This window comes from Manis pentadactyla, chromosome 5, assembly GCF_030020395.1.
Source record: "Manis pentadactyla isolate mManPen7 chromosome 5, mManPen7.hap1, whole genome shotgun sequence".
Classification (NCBI taxonomy): Eukaryota; Metazoa; Chordata; class Mammalia; order Pholidota; family Manidae; genus Manis; species Manis pentadactyla.
In genome coordinates this window covers 86309636-86330242 of record NC_080023.1, presented here as the reverse complement: position 1 = coordinate 86330242, position 20607 = coordinate 86309636, and the positions used below count along the sequence as shown (strand labels likewise).

The window sequence follows — 20607 nt, the reverse complement described above, 5'->3', positions numbered from 1 at the left end:
TTATGTTCCCAAAGCATGTCTGCTACTCATTAAGTATTTTCAACACCCCTGTAAGTGTGAGCCTTGCACCCCTATTTGGCAAATAAGAAAGTGAGAATCAGTGGTGCTAAATGATTCCTCTAGTTTTAAGAACTTATCAGTAGTAGCCAGCACCGCATAAAGATATGTGACTTCTAAGCCCAAAGGTCATTTGACTACACCCGTATGCCTCCTCATTATATGAGTTTTAGATTCAAGTCCTAACCCCCAGCATCTGTGGATGTGACTTTACATAGAAACAAGGTTTTTGCAGATGTAATCAAGTTAAGATGAGGTCACACTGAAGGGTGGGCCCTAAATCCAATGATGATGCCTTTGTAAGAGAAAAGAGGGAGATTTCGATTCAAAGACACAAGAGACACACAGACAAGGAGGCCAATGTGTTGATGTGATGTAGGTACAAGCCAAGGAACACCAAGAACTGCTAGCAATCACTGGAAGCTAGGAGAGAGGTGTGAACAGATTCTCCTTCAGAACTTCCAGAAGTAACCAGTCCTGTCATCTTGATTTTTGGCCATCAGCCTCTGGAACTGTGAGAGAATATATTTTTGTTGTTTAAAGCCACCCAGTTTGTGGTAATTTGTTACAGCAGCCCTAAAAAACTAATATAGTAGTTATCATTTGATCTGTATGCAGCACACATAATATTTATGCAACAATATGTGTGAGAGCAGAGTTTAAGTTACTCATTTGACATGACACGTTCCCTCTGACCTTACATAGAGGGACAGGGAAAACTGCAACAATTTAAAAGAAATTTCTACCAATTCTAGAGTTTTCTTGATAATTACCATTGGAGCCTATGTACATTAAAAAATATGAATACATTTACAAAAAATTATCAATGGGATTATAATACTTACTTGTTCATGCCCTCCTAAATATGGATTGTCTTCTGCCATTCTGGAGCTGTATATAAAACAGAACAAAACAAAACTGAAGACTGGACTGAACCTTAAAAATGTCATCATTCCAAGAAGACCAATTGTAACCCTTTTTTAAAGACCTTAGGAGGAGGACATGGTATAGTTCCTCTTTGAAATTCTAAATCTAACAGCAGAAAGATTGCATAATCAAGGAATTACCACTTACATATAACCCAAACCCCTATGACAAGCTCACAACAGTGTCCTGGAGTTTGGTACAACTAATCTTCATCCTTTTTATAAAAATCATGGATAGTTGGATTCTTCAGAGGCCATTTCTTTTCATCACTATCTAAACTTCAAGGATTTACAGTCTCAGCTGTTTGTGTAGATTATTTTCCAATCCTGTGAATTCTGTGACAGTCCTTGAAATGTCCCCAAGCACTACATACTGCCCGGGCTGAGAAGCTCAGAGGGGGTCGTTCAGAGGGCCTGGTCAGTGCTTTGCTTAGCAAGGGGAGGATGGCTATACTGTGCTCTGTCCTCTGGTGTGTTCCACTGTAGCAGGCCATTTCCTGCCAGTCAGAGTGGTATAGAAACACTGCAATATTAAAAGTGCAATCAAAAGACACAAAAATAAAAGCACTTATTACCAAGGCTACAGTCTCAAATTTAGTCAATCCCAGCCAGATATTAACATATTACAGGCCCTAGCAATCATCTATTTCCCAGAAACCCTAAGAAAGGTGAAGAACAACATGGCCAATTAAAATAGTATCTAAAACTATGCATTATTTTGGATCTACTTACTTAAGAAATATCCTTTTTATTTAAATTTACTTAGATCAAATTTTTGAAATATTACATGAAAAATCAGAAGATTAAAAAAACAAGGCTGTAAGCAAATATGAATTCCTGAGGCAAATTTTTTTTCATGAAGTCTATACGGCACTCAACAGCATTCGGGACCAGGGCTAAGAATGTCAGCTATGCACCAAAATCTGTTCTTTTCTTTCCCACAGTAAGAGAGGTGTAGTTGGAAATGTGACTGTTCAGCTGCAGTCTATGCCACACTCCCGTGAAGTTGGGGATGAAATGCTTGCTGGTGGACTGTCAGAACTGTCATGTGACACGTCAGGTCTGCGCTTAAGGCCCTTGACATGCTTCCTCCATGTTTTTGTTTTGTCTCTTTCCTGCTGGATAAAACCTAGACATGGAGAAGACCCAGCTTCTATCACATAGATTATGATGAATGGCAACTAATAGTGCTGATGATGTGAGAAAGAAAGAAACTTGTTTGTTCTTTACCCTAGTGTACTGTGGGGTCTCTTTGTTAAAACAGTTAAGCTCTCACCCTAATGAACACATCACCTAACACTCCAGTAAGGACAAAATCCTCCAAAGAGGATCCTGATTGTCAGTGAAATCCTCTTTTGCCAGAGCCCTGTGTGACTGGTGAGGAGCCAGAAAACCTCATGAGGATTCCCAGTAGGATGGAGAAGTGTCCAAGTTCAACACATGGGAAACAGGCAGCTTGAGTCCTATGGAACAAGAATTCCAAGCAGATTTACAAGGAAATATTTGTCTAAAGCAAGAAACTACTGAGTGAAGATTTGCAAACAGCTGAATTAAGCAGTTACAAAAGGGAAATTGACCTGATATAGTAAAGAAGAAATAAGTCATTTGAAATTCAAAAGTTCTGCCCCTGCTAGGTGTGTGACATTAGATACACAACTAAACTCACTGGGGCCTCTGTTTCCTCATCTGTAAAATGAGAGATTTTCATGGGAGGGAGTTTTGCAAAAAGTAGAATTTTGTTGAGCCCAGAAGATGTGAGCTAATAAATCCTTACTCAAAGAACAAATCACAAATTGCAACTCTTTTTACAAACTTGGATTTTTATATGTACTTAGGTATTTATATTAAAGAATCATTAACATAATTTTCAGTTCTATGAAGACTACTAGTAAAATAATAAGTAATACTAGTTACAAAAGTCCATATGAAAAATCCTTATTTTTAGACCACCACAGGAACATAAACTTCTAAGAAATATATTAAGAGCATTTTTTGCCTTTAGGCTTTCCATTAATTTAGGATGATCTGAATCCTCTCAAACAGTGTTAGCCCACAGTCTTCCAAAGCAGAGGTAACTCTGCTGACTTGTTAAACTGACAGAATCTCTTCAGTACCTCTATTACACCGATTGTACACACACACATACTTAAATCTGTGGGTGTTTTTCTGACCTTTGAATGCATGGATTTACTAGAGAGTGGCCCTCACCCTAATTTTAAAAACTCAACTAAATCTACCTTACTAGAACTGATGCAGGATTATTATCATGATCACTATTATAGTTAAAACCTTAATGAAGATCTCTACATTACAGGCACTGGACAAAACACCCAATTAAACACAATCCTCTCTCCAATGTCCCTGCCATGATTTATGCTCAAATGTGTGCCAGAACATCACAGTTTTAAAAGCCCAACAGCAGCTGAAGAGATACCTTGGGTGGTGGTTTAAATCTGAACTTCTACAGCCTTTGTAAGACAGTTGAGTTCATTGTAAAGAACTGAGTAACCCTAAAGTGATGCCACTGTTAATTCATAATTTAAAAATAAAATGTCAAAAGAAACCAAGAATTATTTGGAAAGGATGAATCACTGAGTAATATTTGCATTAATTGTAAAAGCAGGTTTTACTTCAAAATTTTGAGACACCAACTAAGCCTTTGGAACTGACGGGTTAGGAAAGACCAGGGAAAGCCCCTACTGCCCCCCTGCTCCCTGAGTCCTTCCCCTCACTTTCCCTTTGCACAGTTCTGTGCTTTTGAGGAAGGACCTTGAAACAGAAAGGGAGATACTGGGTTGACTGGTGAGAAGATGGGCCTAACTCTGCATCTCTCTGTTGTTCAGTGGTGAGGTTTTCAGGAAATTTTTCATACTATGGAAAGAGAAATAAAAAATGTAGCTAGCTAGCAATAAATAAAATATCTTCTTCAGTGAATTTTATTTCTCTCACGAGAGGCATAGTATTATAACTGGCTAAGTTCTGAATATGTGATGAATTGTACATGAAATGCCTAATAGATTATTTTCTGCACATCTGCTCTGTGACAATCTCACCACCAACATCAGAGCCAGTACAAGATGGCCCATTAAGGATAGAGTTGGGGCATGTCCCTCCTTGTAACTGGGGAATTTTCTAGGATCAGATATATTTACACTTTTTGACCAGGGCTCACAGTAAGAAAACATTCTTTTTATCCTATGAGATTTCATTAGGAAAAAAAAAAAACACCTCTTCAAACACACTAAAATGATTTCATGACCCATTAATGGGTTATAATCTGCAATTTGAAAAACAGAATTTTAGGTGTCATCTAGAGGGTACAGCTGGGAATCAAGAGAGAGAGTCTCTATTTTCAAGATTAAATTCAGCCACAACAGACACCACTTAGGTGTAATTTTAATATCTCATCTTGGATAGCAATAAGGATGAAATTACAAGAAAAAGAGTGACTTTCACCATTTCTCTGTTGAATAATAAATTGGTAAAGACAAAGGACATGCTAGAGTCTCTTTCTATAAAGTAATTTTTGGGAGGAAACTTGCTCTAAGGAATATGCATATGTGTACTATGTACAACATGAAACATTTAAATGAGTGTATCTTTTGACTCTTCCCTAAGTTATATGTTCTTATGTTTTGATTTTCCAACTCAATTATGTAATTGGAAACATACATTTTTAATAGAAAAAAAGAGAAAATCAAACGTTGTCCTGAATTTAAAATTTAACTCTGATATTATCAGATAAAGAATGTTTATGATAAATTAATGTAAGAGTAACAGAGACAGTAGAAGTTTTAGGCATTCTGAGAAGAATCAAGTATTTTTCTTTCTTTTGCTTCCTACATGTATGGTTACACTGTCATATTCTACCCCATCCCTATCCTTTTCACTGCTAGGAAAATGTTTGCTTCTTGCCTCCAGGGGCATTTGGCAATGTCTGGAGACATTTTAGCTGTCACAACTGGGCAGGAGTTCCTACTAGCATCTAGTGTGTAGAGGATAGAAATGCTGCTAAATACCCTACAATGCACAGGACATCCCTGTACAATAAAGAAATATCTGACCCCAAATGTCAATAATGCCAAGGACAAGAAACCCTTATCAATGCCATTGCACCATGACCGTGCTTTAGTTCACATAGAGAAAGAAAAAAAACTTTATTGAAGTATACAAGAGTGATGCATTTCCTGTACTCATGGAATTCATTTTACAGTTGTGGTAGATTGAAAACAATGACAAAAAAAATATTTGCAACTCCATCCAACAAAAGGAAAAATCTATTTCTCCACGCCTTGAATCTTGGCAGGTGTGTAAATTGCTCTGACCGATAGGATTAGATAGAAGAGTGAATTTTAAATGCAAGTGTCAAGAGGCTTTGCAGTGACCATTCTTGCTCTCTTGGAACACTGTTGCCATGTGACAAGCCTGGGCTAGCCCACTGCAAGATGAGAGAACCATGTAGAGGAGAGAGAGGATGTTCTAGCTAAGGCTTCCCTAGACTAAATAGCACCAACTGAGCAGCCGAAAGACTTCAGAGATCAGCAGAGCCAGCCTAGACCAGATGACCTAGACAGCCCACTGAACTGGGAAAAATAGCCAATGTTTGTGTTTTAATTAGCGTTGTGGTGATTTTTTTAATGTGGCAAAAGTTAACTAATGCAACTGCTTAGTAAGCAGAAAGCCAAATAGGCAAAGGCAGTGCAACATGGTAAGTGCCATGGGAAATGCAAGGTGTTTGGGGCAGTGTTAGCTATCTGGGTAATTCAGTAATTACATGTTCTGTCTTAGGGTCCTATTCAGACTCCCCTTTGCACTCATTTTGACTCTTATCAACTTAGTTCCCAATGGAACAAAAGAAACAAGTACATTAGCCAAAAAACACTAGTGTAAACAAATAAAATCAGTACTGTTCAAACTTTCAAAATGTAAATATTAATAAATTGCTACTTGTGAGCCAATATAAAACAAGTTGATAATGGTTTTAATGTCTTCAACTCTCTAATATCTAAAACCAAATTCATTATTCCTGGGGGCAATGGATCCCCTTCTAGATGCCCCAGTTTCTCCCAATGTATCATTCTCTCAGGTACTCAGGGTCAAAAGTGCAGTAACCTTCTTCTCCTTTTCCCTTTCCTTATCTCACATATACCCAGTCAATAACCAATTTCTGCTGACTGTTTCTTTGTATTATTTCCTGTATTTGCTCCTCCTTTCCATTTCTATTGTTGATCCAAGTTAAACCTTCTCTGCCTCACCTCTTGAAGACAGTAATAGCCTCCCTACTGTTATCTCCTCCTGTGGTGATTCTTCTTCCTTTAGCATCTTTCACATCACTGTCATACTACCTATAAGATAAAGTCAAAAGCCCTCAACTGTTCAGCATATTATTTTATTATATTCAATCATATTATATCATAAGCACTATTACCATGCCCTCTACCACAGGAAAACTAATCATTTAAAAAATGCTACCCACTCCTCAAGCCTTTACTCATAGCCAACCTCTATGAAGAAATCCTGTATTTCTCCTGTAACCTATAGTTCTACAGTCCATACAAGGGCTATAACACTTATGTGTATTGGAGAGTTTAACTTGACAACATACCATTCTACTGCAGTCTAACTTGATCTACATATTTACCATCTTCTTAAGTGGATATAAGTTACACAAAAATTATAAAAAATATTTGAAGCAATAATTAAAGACACCAGACAAGAGACAGCTTTAGGGCTGTACAATATAAGAAAATGGAAACACTTGAGGTGAGCTCCAAATTCACTTTTTGACTGAGGGCACATTCCAAATCATGACACAAGCAAGTAGAACCCAAATAGAGAGCAGCAATTTCACTGGGCAAGATTTCAGAAAGCAGGGATTTACACAGAGAAAGAGGCTCAGAAATCTGCATAGGGGTCACCTCTGATTCTTGGCTAAATACTAAGCGGTACTCGTGCAGGACAAGACTCTGCAAAGCCTACTAGAAAACAGCTGCTGGGAATCTAAGAGCTGAATGGAGATTTCAGAAGTTCCTGGAATTTCTGAGAACCACTGAAGTTCCAATCATCTGGGGTGAAGAAACATCACTGAACAATCTAAGCATTCAGGTGTGACCCAAAAAAAGACCATGCAATTGGGGACTAAGGGATATACACTAGATTAAGGTCCACTCTAACACATCTAATAAAACCAGGTGATCCACTAGTAAATTTACTGCCTGTTATAACAAAATTTAACACTTTTTAAAGAAAGACATAAATCCACTCTTTACAATGTAGTACCCACAATGTGTAGCAAAAAAAAAAATGACAAAACATGCAAAGAGGTAGCAAAATATGACTCACAAGAAAAAACAATGACACAAATTTGGAATTAGCAACCAATGACTTTAAAACCACTAACAGTGATATATTCAAGAATGTAAAGGAAACAATGTACAAAATGAATGTACAAATAGGGAATCTCAGCAGCAAAATGTAAACTATTAAAAAATAAAAGGAAAATTCTAGACCAAAATGAAAGTTCACTAGATGGACTTATCAGCATATTGAATACTGCAGAAGAAAGGATCAATAAACTTGAAGAATGGTTAACAAAAACTATCCAATTGAAGCACAAAGGAAAAAAAGGCAGAAAGAAATTAACATACCTTCAGTGACCTATGAAACAATATCAAATGGTCTTACCTATGTGTAATTTAAAGTCCTAGAAAGAGAGAGGACGGGGAAAAATAGTTGAAGAAATAACAGTCAAGAATTTCCCAAATGTGATTAAAAAAATCAAATCATAGATTCAAGAATATCAAAGATTCCCATATTGGATAAAGGCAAACACCATACTTAATCCTATTATAGCCAAACTGTTAAAAACTAATGCTAAAGAAAATATCCTAAAAGCATCCAAGGACAAGGGGGAACATTGATAAGTATCATAGCTGACTTCTCATCAGAAACTATGAAAATGCTGAAAGGAAAGAGATCAGTGTACAGTTTTATACTGAGCAAAAAAAAACCCTTTAAAAATAAAGGTGAAATTGACATTTTTTTCAAATAAATAAGAGGGAATTTGTTGTCAGCAGGCCTGCTAAAAGATATGCTAAAGTTCTTTATGCTAAAGGGAAATGATTCCAGACAGAAACTTGGAACTACAAGAAAGAATGAAAAATATCAATGATGAATATGTGGTAAGTATAAGATTTTTTCCTTGTTTGCTATTAAAAATACAACATATTTTGTGGTTAATAGCATATGCAGAAGTAAAATATAATAACAATAGCACAGAGGAAGGAAAGAGGACGAATGAAGTATACCATTGTCAAGTTCTTACGTTATATATGAAATGTTATAGTATTAATTCATGGTAGACTGAAGGATGCAAAAGTTACCACCTTAAAAAATAGCCAATGAAGGAGATGAAATCCAATTTTAAAAATAAACTGATTAATTTAAAAGATGGCAGGAAAGGAGGGAAATAATGAATAAAGAACAGCTGGCACAAATAGGCACCAATTACCAAGATTGTAGGCTTAAAACCAACCAGATCAATAAGTATATTAAATGGAAATGGGACTAAACTCTCCTATAAAAAAAGTAAGGATGGCCAGGTTGGACTAAAGCAAGACCCAAGTATGTGCTTTTCATAAGAATTACACTTTTATAGGTATGTGACCTAATACTTAGCTCACATACCTTACTAGGTATTAGTTTAAAGACTCAGTTTAAAAGTATGAGGATGAAAAGCTATGCCAAAATATGGGTGAATGTACTAACCACATTGTTTTTCATGTGAAACATTCATAGGTGTGTATATCAATAATACCTTAATAAAAGAAAAAAAAAGAAAAGCTATGCCAAATATACCATGGAAATACTTCAAAACATCGGCTATATATGAAATATCAGATACAGCAGACTTCAAGAGAAAGAATACTACCAGGGACAAAGAGGAACATCTCAGAAGAATAAAAGGGACAATTCATCACAGAGAAATACTTATCGTAATATGTATATATGGATTAATACAGGTTCAAAATACATGAAGCAAAATGGGGCAGAACTGAAGGAAGAAATGGAAATATCCACAATTAAAGTTAAGATTTTTAACACTCCTCTCTCAATAATTAATAAAAGCAAATCAACAGATCAGTAAGCATATAGAAAATTTAGGAACACTACTAATCAAATCAATCTCCATGCATGTAGAGAACACTCAACCAGTGACTGCAGAATACACATTCTTTTCAAATGCGTCTGGAACAGTTACCAAGCTTGACCATATTTTGGACCATAAAACAAGTCTCAATTCATTTCAAATAAGTGAAAGCACATAGAAATGTTATCTAAACACAGTGAAATTAAATTAGAAACAAATGACAGGAAGATATGCAGCAAATCCTCAAATATATACAGTTAAACCAAGATAGTAAAATGTGGGAGGAAAAAGTACCTCTTATCATCAGTAAAACATAGTAAATACAATCCCATTTCCCTTATGAAAGAAGCATCTAAATTCTTGCTGTATCATGTCCACTGTGACCATGGGGGACAGGGATTTTCTTAGAGAAGTGATTGGAATGCATTCCAGTGTGTTCCATAAGAAACAAATCTTTGCCTATGGTTGTTTTCTCAATCATAGATGACTGAAATTTAAGGATTAAAAAGATGTTTTGGACATTTTTTCGAATCATATTACAGTTGTCATGTACCTCAAATAGCAGATTCCATTCTAAGTAAAACTTCTTTTTGCCAATTCCATTGTAGGATAAAATCTGGTGAATATAAATTTGTGTAGCTAGAGAAATTCTCTAAAGACCACAGTGAATAGATAAAACCTAACGTTATAACTGAAGTGACTTGTGGGACATAGCTGCCTGCGATTTCCACATACACTCTTTTCTATGTCTGATAGGATCTGATGCAGATACTTCTTTCTCCCATGTCTCTGTCAGCGACATTGACTGGTTGTCAATAAATAAAATATTTACTCAGACTCATAAATGACAGTATGAAAATGTGGAGGAAACTCTGAAATGAATTGGCCTTAGGGCTTTTAAGCATAGCAGAGTTCTTACTTGTGTGAAGCTCATTTTCAGCACCTTGGAATAATGAATTCACTCAACCAACTCTCAGTCGTGTGCAGATGAACATACATGCAGAGTTATGGAATTAACACACATGTAATCCAACAGTCAATAGTGAAATCTTTTAAATGAAAGTGAAGGGCAGGGGACCTGCTAAAAGGGGGAAAAAGAGCTTTTGGGGTGATGGTAATGTTCTATTTTTAGAATGCCACTACGTTATGTTCACTTTGCGGCAAACCATTAGAGTATACTCTTAGGATTTGCACACTTTTTTTAGTTATTAATTCTTCAATTTTAAAAAAGCTAATGTAAAAAGAAAAACTTTTAAACTGAAGACATTGATCTAAGCTCCATGACGTTATGGATTTCTGCCTTGGTCAACACTGTATTGCCAGTACCTAGAACCTGGCTCATAGAAAGGACTCAATGTATATTTAAGTGAACCAATAGTTAAAAAAAGAAATCCTGAGCAAAGGTAGAAGAGTTTAGATAAAAAAGCAAAGACTCCCCTTCTTGACCTCCACCAATCCTACTCTTCAGAGCAATTGACTTTTTAACACTCAACTAACTCACTTTATAGTTTTTGTGGGGGTTCTTTTCATATCTTCAAATACTTATGCTCATTTTTTTCTTAATTTATCCATTTTAGACATTGTGTTCTTGCTATGACAGATGAGGGTTTGGTTCTGCCACTACTGCTTCCCTATCTTCCTCCTTCAAATATAGCTACAATTAATGAGAACTTAAACCAAATTAGAATGAAATATTGAATTTTACCTTCATTTCTCTATCAAGTTTGTCTTCAATTTATTTGGAGAAATATGAAATGGGAGTTTCTGCTAGAGACTAATTAATAATAAATGATGCAACCCCACAAACACCTGGACGTCAGGAAGAAACTAGACTGGGACCATAAATAACTCATAATTTGAAAACAGATAGGTCTTCATATTATCATATTGACAAGAACTGTGTCAATATGGCAAGAAAACCTGAAGTCTTCCAAGTAATATTCCTATATTGAAGAAACAAATAGAGACAAATGCTCATTTAGTCTAACACTCTCATTTTTTCAGAGAGAAAATGAGAATCAGAGAAATTAATTTGTCCAGAGTCACACAGCCTAATCAATAGCACAGTCTGATACACTCTGCCTAGTTATTTGTCCTTTCAACAAATTTATCAGATTCTATGCAAATAAAAAGTAAGATGAAAATCTTTGCCCTTGAGACACTTTCAGTCTAGAAAACTAAGAAGCCAAGTGAACATGGTCTGGGAGCTCTTTATGGGGTGGTCAGGGAGAATTAACAGAGAAAGGAGAGAAAAATGGTGATGTCTGGATCACGCCTGGAGGTTGCGTAGTGAGCACAATGCTTAGGAAGGAAAAGGGCACTCTTCACTCAGGGAGCACATACGCAGAGGCATTCAAAATGAGAAAACTTGGTGGATAAGGAACTGAAATTGATGGGGATGACTTGAGAAACAGGGGATGGGTGAGGAGAAAGGTGGGAAGAGAGGTGTCCAGGAATCAGCTTGTGAAGACAATGGAGATTCAATTAAGAAATATAAAGACTGTGACATGATTAGATTTGCACTTTAGAAAGCTGATCTTTATGCTGGAATGAAGGATGGAACCAAAGCAGGAGATAATGCATTAGAAGACAGTGCAAAAATTAAAGCTAGAAATATACTGAGGAAGAGATGGATTCTGGAGATGAGAAGGTGGCTGAATTGATAGAACCTGGTGATTGATTGGAGGAGATAAGTAAGTACATATGAAGAATGTGTTTCTAGATTTCTGGGGTGGGAAACCTACTGAATGGACCATAGTGGGCTAACAACTCCATTCCCTGATGATCTGGGTGCAGCAATTTGGTGGGTGGGATGATGATGAATTTGACACTGGGGACATCTGTGTAAAGATACTTAAGTGCCTCAGAAATAAATTTTTTTTCTGTAGATTGCCTTGAATGACTGCACTCCTTCAGTTTAACAGATACTAAGTAAATACAGCACAACTTCCCCTCAAATCATCCATCTATTTCAACACAGGATTGTTGAAACCTCTCAAAACAATTAAGACAATTCCTATTTGGCTATTACAGAAGACTTTCTAGAGAGAAGAGTTTCCCTGCCTATAATTGAAAAAAAGAATTTCAGGGTAAATGATTGATAAGGTAATGCTTTAAAATAGTCAAGAAATATTAAAATGTTCTAAGGTGTGCTTGTTAAATTTAGTTAAGTGTCTAAAATGGGAAATTGCATAAACATACAGAGAGAAACCATAAAGACATTATATCAAATGAATGCTATGATATGGCATGAGGGCAAGGAAGTACATTTAATTATTGTCACTTGCTACCATTCTTTTGATTTTAATTTCCCAGGTGTACTGAGCTTTGCTTAATCACTGACTTCTAACATGTTTTCAGAATGTGGGGGAAAATAACCATTAAATGACCATCAGAAAAAAATAAGATAATCTCCAGTGAAATGCCTATAATAAAGTTCTATTCAAGGGCAATCTCTCACTCCTCCCATTATGACCCTCCCTTTCTCATCCAGGATATAAAGAATTTATCCTTTTGTCTGGAACTTTGATTTACTTTCTAGATTATTTTTCTGTCTCACATTGAAATCAGTAATAAAGTTCAAGGTCTAATTTTATAGAGACTCTTCCTTAAACCTTTATCTGTTTTCATTATCTTTTGTCTTGACCAAAATTTTCCAAGATTCATAAGCTTACAATACACACACACACCTAATACTTAGCTCACATACCTTACTAGGTATTAGCAGCATAATAAATGAATGAATTAAATGAATGTGGTATGGGACTAGCTATACTTTTGGCTCACTTTAATCTATCTCCTACAAAAAGTATTTTCCCAGGCTTCCTGGGTGGATTGAAATTAGCAGGGGGGTGCATTTTTTAAAAGTAATCTTTTCTACTTCTGAGATTCTATATTCAGTTTTAATTTCATATAAACCAGCTTTTGTTACCCACTTATGTACTTTCCGGAATATCCAAAGGAATGAAAAAACATTAAGTTTAACTTAATTTTTATTCTTTACCTTCTTCATGTTCATTCCTTTCACTTTAAATTTCCTCTCTGCAAACAGCCATTCACACTCCTTCCAACCTTCCACATGGCCTTCCCTTTAACTTTCTAAGTCATAAAGGTTAAATAGAAAGCATTATACTTGGGTGTTGTACGTTGTAAAGGTTTCTTTTCCTTTGACCTTTCCACCACACCTAGCCCCTTTTTAAAAGAAAAAGACTGACATTTATAAATCAAGTATTAATGACCTAACACCAATAAATGGTTAAATCCTAGAAAATAAACTTATACCTAAGAATTGGTAGACAAGTTTTTCAAATATCAATAACAGTCAGAAATTCATGTTAAAATGTTCAAAACTAGTCATTCTCTCCATTCCTAAAATTCTTGTCTTGGAAGGCATATTTTCTAAGACAAGTAATTAATTTTCACTCTTTAAATTAATGGCAGATGTGGGCACAGAACATATAAATAGGTAAGTTGATTAGGGAGTCTGTCATCACTTAATTTTTCTTATTTCATGCTTGATATATGTTAAAATTGATTTTTGGAGATAAAAATGAGGACTAGGTATGCCCTGACATTGAAATATATAGCATAATATGTTTACTCCAAACCACATAATAATGATCAATTATAAAAAAAAATTTTTTTTAAGATAACTGTTATTATAACAAAGTTATTATAACAAAGTATTTTTTTAATGTTAATTAAATTATTTCTATAGAGGGCTTGACTTAATGCAGATTTTGTGTTTTTTCAGTTTGAGTTAGCAAAAAGAGAATCTCACAAATGCTAGTGAGCCTGATACATCAACAAATTTAAATTTAAGAAATATCCAATAGCTTTATTTCCCAGTACAAAATGTATGTATTGCCCATACATTTTTAACTGGTCCAGTAAAGATTAAGACATCATAGCTTTGTGTTTTTGTTAAAGTTTCTCTTCATGGCCAGAAACTATAGATGGATCCAACTATGTAATGGAACATAGCAAAATGTATTGTTCTCTTGAGTCTTCAGGGAATAATAGTTGGATTATTTTATTATTTTAACTAACAAATGCTGCTGCTATTCACTTTCAGAGTACTTTTCAACATGACAGCTTTACAATGTGCTTGTTATATAAGTAAACATTTAGTTTTTTCCTCCATTTGTTGGCAACAACAAAAATGATTATACATATATGTACTTGTTAAATTTTTAAAATGAATTTTTCAAATTTGAATGTACATTTGTAAGTGACTTGGAAAGAGTGGATGGTCAGAATCAGAATTAAGTGGGCAGCAAAGTACAGTGGACTGAAGTCAGAGAAATGGCCCTGACTCTCCCTGGGGGCATGACTCCAGGACCAAGACGGCTGGTACTGTGCTCTTTTCTAGTCTGGATGGTATATTTCATTTCATATATTGTGTCTGCATAGAATAAATGGTTATATTTAGAGTTTCAAGGACAATTTTTTGAAAATGCTACAACTGAGAAATAATCACAAAACCTTGCTATGATGAAGCTTCGGGTTTTATGTTGTTAAAAAATCATTACAATATGAAAGGGGAGAGTACAGTATACCTTGCTAACTACTTGTTCCTGAGGTTTTCTAGCTAGTAACTCCCCCTACCCCAATTTTTTATAGGTGATAAACATTTAATTCTGGATGTCATGTTTTGTTTTTACTTTTTGATTAGCTTAGATAAATTTTAACAATCTGGATTACAAAGCAGTGTTTGCAGCATTATTTCCTTTCTGGAGCTATTGGTATTGAAATGACAGCTTCAATGCAGCTCTGAGAAATTCTAGTGTAGCCAAAAAGTTACATTTTCACCTGTATGAGAACCTTTTATCACTTGAATTACTTTATTACCTTGCTTGATAAATGCCTCTAAAACTTTGAATATAAAGGCCTTTTTTTTTTTCCAGCTCATAAACTTCTCTTTCAGACTGAAATTCTTCTCTGTTGGAAAGCACTGGGTACTTTTTAACAAACTACTTATTCTAGTAAACTTCAAGTGCTCTTTAGGTGAGAATATAATATCTAGGAAGCAAGAACTAGTTTTTGCCTTCATTTTCTTCCCAGAAGGCAAGGCAAACTAGTGTACTTTTTGTTCCTTGCTTAAAATGACAGCCCTTTTCTCAAACAAAACAGAACTTATGTCATTCCTTCATTCAACAAACAGTTACTGATTGCTTACTATACACCATCAAGCACAATGTTAAGCATCAGATATTTCTTTGTTAGTAGAGATTAGATTTGGTTTCTTTTTAGGGGAACTATAGCTCTTCTACTCTTCTTTTTATAATTTTTATAAATAGGTTCTTAAAGAATAAGTCACAATCTTTACATTCTTCTTTTAAGTTCCATTAATCAGAATTTTTTCACATTTTAAAGAAATTGAGTCTATAACTTTATTACTATCTATTGAAAGTACAGGTCAGAATAAAAGCTGGTTATAAGATTTTGGCTTAATTGTGAAATGTAAATGCAAAATAGTAAGCCAATTTGTAATGGGGAATTAAACCATTCATTTCATTACTCTGATTTCAAAAACAGGCAACAAATTCAAAGCAGATGAAATTGTACCACCAATAATTAAATCTTACTACATAATAAACTACTTACTACAGAAAATACAAGGAGAGAGTAATAATTGACTGCTTTTTAAAACTTAAAGTACAATGATGCTTTTATGATTAATACCCTCAATATTTTTATCCACACTAAAATTTTGAGAATTCTTTAGTCTTTAATAAGTCATACCTTTATTGCTTTCGTGTAAAACTGTTAGGCTTTAAATTATTTGCAATGAAGCAGTAGATTTTTATTTCATCATTTTTTTTCTGAACTCTTAGCTGTTCTTCAAGGATAGGTCTACCAATTTTGCCTGAAAATATGAAAGCATGTTAATTTGTACCCAGGAACACCCTCTCTAATTCAGCAGGGCCCAAAGGTATGCAGCAATTTCATCATCATGAAAAGAATGCTACTTTTTTGTTTCTAATCTAACGGAAGTATTGGATACTCATTAATGAAATACTACAAAGACAGGTGTCTTGATTATGTTACCCTATTAACTCTACCAAATTATCTGGTTTCAAATATTAAATCTTTTTTGATTTAAGAAACGATGACACACAGTCAACGAGGCAAACTGAAGTCAAAACATTCCTCTCTGAGGCTAAATATCTCTGGTTCTTTAAAACCCTCAAGGTCTCCTAAGGAGTGAGTGAGTGAGTGAGTGAGTGAGTGAGTGAGTGAGTGAGTGAGTGTGTGTGTGTGTGTGTGTGTCTGGTGATTTACTTGCTCACCTCTAAGAACACTAGGGGTGAATTCAGTATTTATGGAAGGTGCAAGAGTGCAAATGAGAATTAATTCCCAGAAAGCAAGCTATTGTTTCTGTGTTATTTCCTGGTTACCAAGCAGCAGCTGTCAATTAACTCTGTTCAGACATATAAACGTATATGAAGAGCAGAACATTTAAAAGTGTCCTTCGGCACTAAAATCCTATTCTCCCTTCTCCTCTTCTTATGTAACAACCACACCGCTGTATATAGCTCATATTATTAATCAAAACCAACCAAAGCAAGCTTCCTACTAAAAATAAGGTGGATTAATAAGAAATTTTGCATAGTAATGGATTCTTATACTCTAAGTCTGCTAATGTGATTCCTGTTCAATTTGTAGATTAGAAGAGCATAATCTATTTACTCCATTGGTTAAACTCTTCTGCAATGACACACTTTCTACTGCAGTCGTTTCTATGCTCAGAACAGCACAACTACTACATTCTGAAAATTAAAAAGATGGCATTTTGACTACTTTATCAAAAATCCATATGGAAACTCAGACTTAACAAAATGTATTGTTTTAAAATGTCAACTACTGTTCTTACTTCTCCCAAGTCTAAATTAACTGAAGGTTATGAAGTAACTACTTCCCCCCAGAAGCCAGATCTTTCACCTCTTCTAAACGGGGGAATATCTCTCATAAATCAGGTGAAAAATAAGGTCTTGCTGACTGATAATCCAAGGTTCCTGTAGCTGACAATTCCTTATCTGGACCTTCTATCTACGACAGTGAGCAATCCCTTAAAGTCAAGATAGTAACTTCATCAATTATCTGTAAGTCTGAAAGCAGTAGTAAAAATAATCTGCATAAATACTAGTTTCTCAAGCTAGCTTCACTTGTTCCAAGGAACATGACAAGAGAAATGTGAGGCATTTGATGACTAAATCTAAAATTCTGCCTGTTTCACGTTGAGCTCTTACCAGCTGCGATTCAGTCATCACAGATGATCTTGTTTAAGAGGTAGAAATAAGAAGGAAGTGCAAAGATCAAAGTCGTGATTACAAAGGGGAACAACTATTTTTGTATGTATACTCCAGTATTTGCTAACTGGGTTTGAAAAACAGGGGCATTTATTCAGCCCATGTGAATGCCAAATGAAGACCATAACATAAAACTGAAATTTGAAAATAATAGATTTTCAAATCGCCACTAACCCCTAATAGAATTAGTGTTTTCTTTAAAGAGTCTTTCAAACAATTTTGAAGTGGTTTATTGTTTATAGCAAGAAGTATTTCACTGCCAGCATTAAATGTGCACATAATGAGTCTTCCTTTGTGTTCACATTTGTCCAATAGGCTGTGGCCCAGGAAGACATTTTATCTAAACAAGCTCCAGAGGGCATTGAGGAGTTGCAGGTACATCAATATAGATTAATGATTTCAGGAGATATTCACGTGTTCATTTATTAAATGTTTTTCGCACCGTAGCAATTTAATTACATGATAAATATAAAATGCTACAAGAAACAAATCTCTTTTTATTTCCTGTCATCCCAAGTTCATAGGCTCAAAAATAAATCTTGCTTTAAATTATTTTCACAATTTCTCTAGTGCATTAAACAGTAAAATGATTCATCTCTAGAAAGCACACTAGTAAAATCAGGAAAACAACACACTTGAGCTAAGGGCTTTAATCAAGATTCCCTTTTCAATTTTTAACAAACACTATGCAATTTAAACTATTCAAGACTATTCGACTGACGTATTTTGTTAGAAAAATAAGCACTGACTACTGATTGATCCTAAGCTTTAGTGTTTACCAAAGATCATCAGTTTGTAGAACATTTGTATGAAGAGCTCATGCTTTAGTCATTTTCTATAGTCATTTTCTCAGATTATAGGCTTTATAGCAATTTTTTAGGTTAAATATAGTTATTTGATCAGCTGCAATGCTGAAAACCCTACTTAACAAAGTCTATGAAAACATCTTAAAACTTGATAATGAAATACTGTATCATTAAGTCCCACTTAAGTTTCAGGATAGACCAATACTTCAGGGCAAACATCTCCATCAGTATCTATTAAAGATCGTAAGAAAACTTGTGTTTAGGATAGGCTTTCTTTATATCATTACTTTTGTTTTAGAGGTCATGCAACATACGTGGTTTTGTTGTCCAAGGATTTCACATAATCAGAGTGCCTAAAAAGTGCTCAAAGTAAGTAATTTCTTTTCTCTCTCAAATACCAGGCCCTGTAGGATCAGTACCAGGCCCTCCTTATTTTTTTGAATACTAATGTACAGGTCCTATAGTAGGTGAATATATTATGTCCTGGTTGGGGTGTGTGTGTGTGTGTGTGTGTGTGTGTCAGAGCCAGAGAGAAAGAGAGGGAGCGGGGAGAGAGCGAGCAGGAGTGGGGGCTTATTGAAGCAGGAGCTGAAGGATAAGGCTGGTTGTCCTATTCTATCTGGGGGAGCTGGGGAGGGCTTTCCCAGTCGGTTGGACTGACATGCACTTCTGCTTTCATTTCATGGAACGCTCTTGGGCGAAATCTGGTTCAGCACTGCACCAACCACCTTCCCCTCTGTCCCCCGCTCCGAAGCGCACCTCAGCCCCCAAGCTCTCCCCCAGCAGGGGGGAGGGGGATAAAAAGTTTCCAAGAGTTCCCCTCTGGTTCCGGGTCCCGCAGGGAGAGGGAGGGCTGCCAGAGCACTTGCGGCCCTCTGGCCAACCCGCTTGCGAAGTCCAGATGTACCTTCGCCCCGCTCTCGCCAAATCCATGTGCCTTTCAACTACTGTCAGCCTCCTCCGTCCGGCTAGGCCAGCGGTTAGCGCAGGAATGAGGAAGTCTTAGCAGGGCTGGAGGGGTGCAGGGCGGGTAGGTGGCGGGACTCGGGCCCTACGTCCCCGGCGTGGCCCCCTTGCCCGGGCTGGCTTACCCTGGTGGCGAGTCCGCGCTCGGCCTCCCTGCGCCTGTGGGCTCCTGTCCCGGGCGGCGCGGCCTGCGCGCTGGCGAGGGAAGGGGTAGCGACCGGCCGGGCCGGAGCGGGTCCGGCCGCGGGGCGGGTCAGGTCCGGGCGGGCGCGCGGTCTCGCCGGGCCGGGCCAGTCAGCGCCGCGCCATGTCCGCAGCGCGGGCGGAGGGAAGCGCAGGGCGCGCGGTGGCCGGGCGCGGCGGCGCCGCCTTCCCGGCCGCGGCGGCTCCGGCCTGGGCTGCGCGGAGCTCCGGGAGCCGGGCCGGCGCGGGGCGCAGGCCGAGGGCGGCGGCGGCGAGAGGTCCGACCGACGGGAAGGGCAGGGGAAGCTGTCAGCGCGTCGCCGGGCCGCTCCGGTGGCGAAACCTCCTCTTCCTGCCCCGGCTCGCTGGTGCACTTCTCTCTCTTTCTCTCTCGCTCACTCTCTCACTTCCTGGCTGGAAATTCCCACTGACGTCGAGAGAGAAAGACAGACGGACACACGCGCTCACGCAGCGGGGGCGGGAGGTGGGGTCGCAGCCCGGGGTGGGGGAAGCCCGCACTTCGGGGGGCGCCGTGCGCCCCCGGCCGGGCCTCGGGGCGCAGCTCAGCTCCCGGCCTCGGGGCCGCTTGGGGGCGCAGGACTGGGGGCGCGCTCGGCGGCGGGGACGCCGCGTCCCTTGCGGGGCTCCCGGAGCCCTGAGGGCTGCGCTGGTCGGGTACGCCCCCGGGAAGCGCCCGTGGAGCCCAAGTGTCCCGGGAAGCAGGCGGCGCGGCCGTTAGAGTCCAGCGGTCCCTGAACCCCTAAGGACAGGCCCAAGCATCTGGAGGGAAGGATGCGTCGGCGTGGAGCCAAGCATGCTGTGCATAAAAATAAATCTCATCTCTATATTCCATTTAAATTGTCTCATATACATTCAAATCTCTTCACAGATTAAACTGGAATTTCTGTATCAAGACTGACGTCTGTCCAGTGAAGTCCGAACAGCTTCTGGGTTTTGGTGAGGTCCTAAATATCTCGGTTCTGACAGTTATCCAGAACTTTCGTCTACAGGGCATTATCAGGCCTTACGATAATTACTGTAGATAGAGTTATATGTGGTAGCAATAGTTTTGGTTCATAGCTCGTAAAGAAATACTGACCCGCCAGAAGGGAGTTTTTTTTTTTTTTTTTCCGGAGAGAGAGCCTAAAGAACCTGCAGACAGGCCTGCCTGTGACCACCGTTCACTGGCAATTGAGCTTCTTAATGTT

The 20607-nt window shown here is 37.7% G+C and overlaps 1 protein-coding gene across 1 annotated transcript in view; it reads right to left on the bottom strand.

The window, feature by feature from the left end:
- The window catches only part of NFKB1 (nuclear factor kappa B subunit 1), a 108244-nt gene extending 88763 nt beyond the window's left edge, over positions 1-19481 (bottom strand). The window contains exons 1-2 of the mRNA XM_036879193.2: positions 19342-19481; positions 903-948 (exon numbers count right to left, since the gene is read on the bottom strand). Of these exons, the coding sequence (XP_036735088.1) occupies positions 903-941 (39 nt within the window). The 5' untranslated portion in view covers positions 942-948; positions 19342-19481. The remainder of the gene's footprint in view (positions 1-902; positions 949-19341) is intronic.
- Between the last annotated feature and the right edge of the window lie 1126 nt (positions 19482-20607).